General features: G+C 35.1%; 2 protein-coding genes across 2 annotated transcripts; both read right to left on the minus strand.

The window, feature by feature from the left end:
* Positions 1–521: 521 nt before the first annotated feature.
* LOC132902371 (uncharacterized) lies at positions 522–2,339 on the minus strand. The gene has a single exon (XM_060947138.1). The coding sequence runs from the start codon at positions 2,294–2,296 to the stop codon at positions 662–664; it is 1,635 nt and encodes a 544-aa protein (XP_060803121.1). The 5' UTR covers positions 2,297–2,339; the 3' UTR covers positions 522–661.
* Positions 2,340–2,438: 99 nt separating this feature from the next.
* LOC132904023 (uncharacterized) lies at positions 2,439–5,120 on the minus strand. Its single transcript, XM_060953968.1, has 2 exons — positions 2,493–5,120; positions 2,439–2,451 (listed from the first exon to the last, which is right to left on the minus strand). Exons 1-2 carry the CDS (start codon positions 5,096–5,098, stop codon positions 2,439–2,441), a joined length of 2,619 nt encoding a protein of 872 aa, XP_060809951.1. The 5' UTR covers positions 5,099–5,120.
* Between the last annotated feature and the right edge of the window lie 2,845 nt (positions 5,121–7,965).

The raw sequence follows: 7,965 nt of genomic DNA on the forward strand, positions 1-7,965 counted from the left end.
AAATATTTTCGATTTATTAGATATCTACCTTTGTAAATTTTTATTCTCAATTAATAAGATTTAGCTTAGTTTCCGTCTTTTTAAAATAAGACCACTTTTTCTCTATCATAAGGATGGCGTAAAAGGTGACTAGAGATAAAAATAAAGTGCCAATTGCCTTACATGCAGTTCTAGTCACGAAGAATAATGGAAACGTGAGCTTCTTCTCTTTCCGAGCTGGTGGTAAAAGTTCATCAAGGGGAATGCGTATTAACTTCTCTTTGACGATGGGCTAGCAACCTCTCCTTTGAGTTTTTTTTTAGACTATCTACCCCCTAAGGGATAAATAAATATGATAAGTGATAATGATGATTGATAAGGTACTTATATACATATTACTTTATAATAATAAATCTTACTTAGCAAAATCATTGTTACATACTGTCTTCGCTTGACACAATGGAGCCAATAAATACTCAATTTTCTTGCAATTTTGTATATTAAGATAAGTTTAGTTTACAAGTTTTTAGAAACGGCGCGTAATGACGGTGAAGCCGCCAAAAGTCAAATTAAATTTTTTTTTTACAATAAAAATGACAGTGACGTTATGTTTTTAACATTTTGGCAAAGGGTTTGGACATCATTGGGCCTAAACATCTTCCCGCCCGTTGAAAGAGTTCTTTCAACCGAGTTGATCATCTGCTTCAGGTGCCACCAGCGGGCACAGCCGAACTAATGCTCTTCGTACGGGTCCTCTTGTGGTGTCAATGTCCGCTACTCTGCAGACTCCATCATTCCCAGGAAATAGTCGGGAGACTCTACCAAGTCTCCAGTTCATAGGTGGTATGTTGTCCTCTTGTATGAGTACCATGTCACCGATTTGTAGTTTATCGCAGTTAGTTTTCCACTTGCTTCTTTGTTGTAATTCAGAAATATACTCCCGTTGCCATTTGTTCCAAAAGTGCTGGCGGAGTTTCTCTAAGCGTTCATATCTTCTTAATGTGATCTCCTTGCAATCAAGCAAATTTGGAGAGGGCAGCGATACCAACGGTCTTCCAATAAGAAAGTGTCCAGGAGAAAGTGGGAGGAAATCGTTAGGAGAGGATGATAGAGGATACAAGGGACGGCTATTTAGTATGGCTTCAACTTGCGCAAACAATGTTGTTATCTCCTCAAATGTTAGGTGGCTGTTACCTAGTATACGTTTGATATGGTGTTTCGCGGATTTTATCCCGGCTTCAAAAATACCACCGAAGTGAGGAGCGTATGCCGGACTAAAAATGAACTTAATATTTTCTTGACTTGCAAACTCAACAATTGGTTCCGAATTTTGCTTTAAAAATTGACCGATTTCCTTGGCCGCAGCAACGAAATTTCGTCCGTTATCGGAAAATACTTCCACTGGCCTTCCTCTACGAGCTACGAATCTACGAAAAGCCATCAGAAAGGCATCTTTCGATAAGTCACTGACAGCCTCTAAGTGAACACATTTATAGCGTAAGCACACAAATAGGCAAAGGTAGCATTTAATGAGCTTACTACCGCGGCCTCGTCGATTTAAAATTAAGAAGGGTCCAGCTAGATCCATGCCCACAGATAAAAAAGGATGATCTGGAGTAATTCTTTGAATAGGAAGGTTTCCCATTTTAGGACTCAAAGTTTTGCCTGCAATACGTTTACAACGCACACAATTATTAACCACTCGTCTGGCTAAGCGTCTACCATTTATTGGCCAAACTCTTTCTCTTACCACAGCCAACAATAGCTGTGGACCAGCATGCATGTTACGAATATGTTCCTGTTCAAAGAATAATTTTGTGAAATGATGAGAGGAGTGGAGCAGAACTGGGTGTTTTTTCTCATAAGAATAGTCAGATGCATCCAGTCTACCACCAACGCGGATTATGCAGTGATTATGATCAAGAAATGGCGATAGTGACAAAATCTTGCATTTATTGGGCAATGGTTTATTTTTTACCAATGTATCATATTCAAGTTGAAATGACTCACGTTGTGCAAGGGCACATAATATATAAAATGAATTATTTAATTCTTCTACACTTAAGCTACCAATAAATTTATTTTGGGGTTGCTGGACATTGTAAATAAAACGTTTTACGAATGCAAATGTTCTTACTAATTTATTCAATTTAGAAAAATTCTCAAATTTGATTATTGGATCAGAAATATTAATAATTGTATTACACCTGACCTCAATGTCTGGCAAATCACAATTTTTGTAACCTTTTAACAAAGGCCATTGTGATTCAGGTTTAGATAAAAACTCTGGGCCTTGCCACCATAAATTCATTGACATTAGCTGATTCCCATTTACGCCACGGGAGATCAAGTCAGCCGGATTTTGATCAGTTGGAACATAGCGCCAGGACGAAGGTACAGTAAGTTCCGTTATTTCGATTATTCGATTAGCAACGAAAGTTTTTAATTTGTTAGGATCATTACGAATCCATGCTAGAACGATGCTTGAGTCACACCAGTAAATGATCCGTGACGGTGAGTATTTGAGTGCATCTGTTACTGATTTACACAGTCGCGCAGACAACAAAGCAGCACACAATTCGAGACGCGGCATCGTCGTGGGTTTCACTGGAGCTACTCTAGATTTTGCGCACAACAATCTTACGGTGACTGTACCGCTAGTGCTTATAGATCGCATGTATACGCATGCACCGTAAGCATGTTGTGAGGCATCGCTGAATGAATGCATTTCAATTCCTAGAGCATCATCACTCAAAGTTAATCTTGGTATATGTAAATTACGTAAACTAGGTACATTGTTCTGAAAGCTGTTCCAAGACATTTCTATGTCCTTTGGAACGGGCTGATCCCAATCTATTTTGTTTAGCCATAGTTTTTGTAGCATTATCTTTGGAATAATTATAAATGGGCTAAGGATCCCGAGTGGATCGAAAATTTTGAATGATTGAGATAAAATAAATCTTTTAGTAACAACTGTATTTTGTGGAACATCAATAGTAGGAAAATGTAGGGTATCATTAACGGGGTTCCAGCCTAAACCTAGGGTACTAGTAGATTCGCTAAACATTAGACTTTCCTGCGAATTTGAACTAGAATTGATATCTTGAACTAGACTGGGCAGATTACTTTTGTATTTTCTTAGGTTAAAACATCCAGAACTCAGTACATTAGCAATTTTGTTTTGTATATAATGTAATTGAATTTCATTATTACAACCAGTTATCAAATCGTCGACGTAAAAGTCTGATTGAATTATATTTTTGATCAATTCATCTTCACATTCTTCACCCAATTGATAGACACACCTAGTACTTAAATAACTCGCACTCGCTGTGCCGTAAGTTAGTGTATTTAGTTTCAGTATTTTAATGGGATCAGATTCCTTTTCTCTCCATAGTATCAATTGTAAGTCACGATCAGGTTCAGTGACTTCCACCTGACGATACATCTTCTCAATGTCGCCAGTCAGTAGGTATTTGTATTGTCTAGCTCTAACTAGGATGGAGAAAAGAGAGTCTTGTATGTTGGGTCCCGATAAAAGAATGTCGTTAAGAGAATAACCGGATGTGGATGGCGCTGAACCGTCAAAAACCACTCTTAATTTAGTTGACTCACTGGTTTCCTTGAGTACAGCGTGGTGACATAGAAAATAACAAATTTCTGGTTTAGTTGTTATTTCTGTGAGATGTCCTAACATTTTGTATTCATTAATAAATTTAGAATACTCCAATTTAAGAGTTGGATTTCGTTTAAATCTTTTTTCTAAATTAATAAAACGTTTTTTAGCCAATGCGTAAGTATCACCTAAGCAATCGGGTTCATCTATTAAGGGTAGCTTCACACAAAATCTACCATTTTCTAGCCTTGTGGTATTAAGTAAAAAATGTTTTTCGCAAAATTTATCCTTATCGCTCAATTTAGTTTTATTGGGAACCTCTTCCAGATTCCAAAAAATAGGAAGCATTCTATGTATTTCATCGTCTGCATTTTGTAGAACAGATGCGTGATTACATTGAACGGAGTTGTAGTTTACTTTTGTATATATAGGACCGGAAATCAACCAGCCAAATTTAGAACTATGCAGTTTTGGAAGATTAGGACCTAAATTTCTTTGTTCTCCCCCAAGTACATGCCAAAATAGATCAGCCCCTATCAATACATCAACTTTAGAAGGCTGATAAAATGTAGGATCGGCTAAGACTATAGAAGATGGCAATTTTAGTGTTTTGATATCAATGGGAGTTTTAGGTAGTCCACTAGTTAACTCGTTTAATACTAAACAAGACAACTGAACGCTAAAAGGCGTGTTTATAGAATTAATTTTAATAGTGCATGACTCAGTGACATTATTGCAGTTGCTATTGCCTATACCTATAATTCGCAAATTATCTATACGAGTTGAGTTTAATGCCAACTCGTCCTTAAGAGAAGAAGAAATAAAAGAAGACTGGCTTCCTGAATCCAGGAGAGCTCGAACCTTCGATGTTGCCCTTGTCACTGGGTTGCAAACTTCTATAAGTGCGGTAGACAAAAGTACTTGTTGCTGATTTTGTGAAGAATGGTTTACCGCGATGTTAGATTCAGTAGTAGATGAAGTTTTATTAGAGTCAGGATCGTGAAGCAACGTATTGTGGCGTTTTTTGCATTCACGACACGGTCCCATTCGACATTCATTAAGCGGATGACCTTGACGAAGACAATTAGAGCATAATTTAAATTTCTTAACGTCACTTAATTTATCTTGGACACTCTTCGCCTTAAAAATTGCACAATCATAAATTCGATGGTTGTCACCGCAAATAATGCATACAAATACGTTTGTCCGCTCTGAATTAGTACTAGCAAAAGATTTTGTATAGGAAATATTTTTAGTATTTTTATTATTAGCACTATTTGTCTTTTGTGACTGAGGGCTACGTGCAAATGAAGGTGCTCTTTTGTTTGAGGAGTTAATGTCGTAATTGGTTCTATTTATAGCCTCTAGTACATCTGCACGATTTATTAAAAATTGTTTAAAATTATTTAAATTGGGAATATCTTCCAATGTATTCCGATATTCTTCCCACTTAGCTAGGGTTTGGCTATCTAATTTTGATGAAAACATGAATATGAGTAACATATCCCATTTATCTGTAGGTTGGCCTAAGCTGGACAAGGCGCGTAAATTTTTTGTCATGTGGTCTACCAGGAAACGTAGTGACTTTTCGGACTCACGTGTAATTGGCTGTATATTTAACAATGAATTTAAATGATGATTAGTTAACAAACGTTTATTGTTGTAACGGTCACAGAGAAGTTTCCATGCTTCCGAGTAGTTTGCTGATGATATTTCTAGGTTTGAAATTATTCGTGCTGCCTCTCCTTCTAAGTAGGAAACAAGGTAATGAAACTTATGAATATCTGAAATTCGATTATTGTTATGAATGAGACTTTCAAATGTATCATGAAATTCCAGCCAGTGAAAATATGTTCCATTAAATTTTGAAATTTGAATTTGTGGTAATTTAAAACCGATATTACATGTTTCATTGTGGCCGGATGAAAAAGCACTCGCTTCATGAAAAGATGATTCAAACCGTTGAGATTCTTTATTATAATCATCAATCAATTTTTTTGACGCTGCAATATTAACAACAAACTCATGCTCAATATTTTCTCGTTCATCAATTTCATGAGATAAATTATCAGAATTTAAAACCTCAATCTGAGATTGCAAGTCATCAAAACGCAATGATAGTGCTTCAAACCTACTCAATTTGACAGATAGTTCTGCAAGTTCAAGATTGGATAAGTCCTTGTTCTGACTAACATTATAAAGAAAATTTTTATATTTTGTTATTTGCCCTTTAACTGAGCTCCGTTTTATGTATAACTCTCTTAGATCCTTTGATTGGTTTTTGCTTGACTCAGTTTCAGAAGCAGGGTTAGGCATTATGAATAAAAATTAAGTAGAGTAAAAAATAGAAATCAAAATTGAATGAAAATCAGAACAAGAAAGTATTGTAAATAAATAAAATGAATTGGCTCACGCTCCTCGCTACGCTGATACTCCCTCTGTAGTGAGTACCCCCTAGGTAGGGCTGAGCCTGCTGCAGGCAGCGCACTGTTGCCAGCACACAGCGACCGCAGATGGCTGAAATAGTCAGCGGAATAATCAGAAAGGTGAAAGGATTGGCGTGATAAATTTGTATTTAATGTTTACAGTATGGGCCACCAAACTAGGAATTTAAAGTTATTTTTATGTAATGTTATTAAAATTTATGAAATAGAACACAAAATATTACCTAGTTAAATTTATTTAATGAGTTACTATTTAATATGTAAAGTAGGTAAGTAGGTACCTAGTAATTTAGTTAAATGAAATAATGATGTTTTGGAATCAATACTTACTTGTTAGGTAATTATTTAGTTTATTTATTTAAGAAGAAATAGATTTTATGTAGAATGATATTTGCCAACTTATGGGAGTTACAATTTTCACAAAACTCTTGAAACTTATTTTGAATTTGTTTTGCAATAACTTGGGTTATATTATTACTTAGGCATAAATACAACATTAATTTGATAACAACAATAGAATGCACAAGAATTAACCACACTTAAATAACAGAAAATGAAAATTTGGAAATTCTCTTTTTGAATGTAGGTACATAAGTACTGTTAAGAAAATGGAAGGACTGGAACACTTATCTTATTAGTCCGCTGCTGGTTTGAAGCTTTAGGTACTCCAATGACCACCTCGGTTTATTTGAAATTTGGATATTTCCAGGCTGTTCCTTCTTCTTGTAATAGTGAACTTTTGTAGTTTTGCAAACTTCGATGTTCTTGGACTTAATGGCGCCAGACGCGACAATTTTGCTATTATGTTTGAGTTTTGCTATTATGTTTGAGTTTTGCTTTTTCGTTGGTTCCCCTCATGGGCCACCAAAATATGTCTTCGCTTGACACAATGGAGCCAATAAATACTCAATTTTCTTGCAATTTTGTATATTAAGATAAGTTTAGTTTACAAGTTTTTAGAAACGGCGCGTAATGACGGTGAAGCCGCCAAAAGTCAAATTAAATTTTTTTTTTACAATAAAAATGACAGTGACGTTATGTTTTTAACATTTTGGCAAAGGGTTTGGACATCATTGGGCCTAAACACATACTTTTGTTTACGCATGATTCTCAATCATCAGTACATAGGAGAGCAAGGTATTGCTTATTTTACTTACTACTTTTAATATATAATGCAAGTGTGTGTGGAGTGTTTTGTGTGTGTGTTGTGTGAGTTTGTGGTGTGTTAGTGTGTCTGTCTCCTGTGACTATGTCATTTTATGCAAAAACTTATGGTAAATGATGTGATGAAAAAAATAATATCTTATGTCAATCCAGGCTCCGTGCCAATTTCAGATTGGAATGTATAAATATTAATTTACGCTTTCAATAAGGCAAATTATATGAATTCTAAGTACCTAATTCATATTGGGTCGATTGATTTATATTACTTATATAATAATTATCAATTAATGTCAACCGATTTGTGTTAGCCATATTTTCACAAATAAAAAAATTTATTAAATTTGGAACATATACGAAAATCATTGTTACAAATAATTATGCTTTAGAAAATCTAACTAGATAATAAAGCATATAAAATTATTAAAAAATATCATCGAAAATAAAAACGTTAAGTCCTGATGAAGAATTGGATACAGTAAAAGTTATGAAACACTACTACCTCGTGCAAATAAACACGAATATGTAAAGATCTGTTAACCTGTCGCTTCAAAACAATATGTAAGTTAGCTGTGATGTTTATTTCTATGCTTCAACGTCGTCGTTACATGAATTATTAACTAAGGAAGCGCCTGTCTTTAAAGCGATTTGTCACCATTCTCTTCAGTAAACAAATGCTTATTACTATGGACATTATAACAACAGTCTGGAGTTATTATAAAAGCTGTGGGTAAAGATATATCACTATGTGAAGCAATCACGTTT

Source organism: Amyelois transitella, chromosome 2 (assembly GCF_032362555.1).
Source record: "Amyelois transitella isolate CPQ chromosome 2, ilAmyTran1.1, whole genome shotgun sequence".
Classification (NCBI taxonomy): Eukaryota; Metazoa; Arthropoda; class Insecta; order Lepidoptera; family Pyralidae; genus Amyelois; species Amyelois transitella.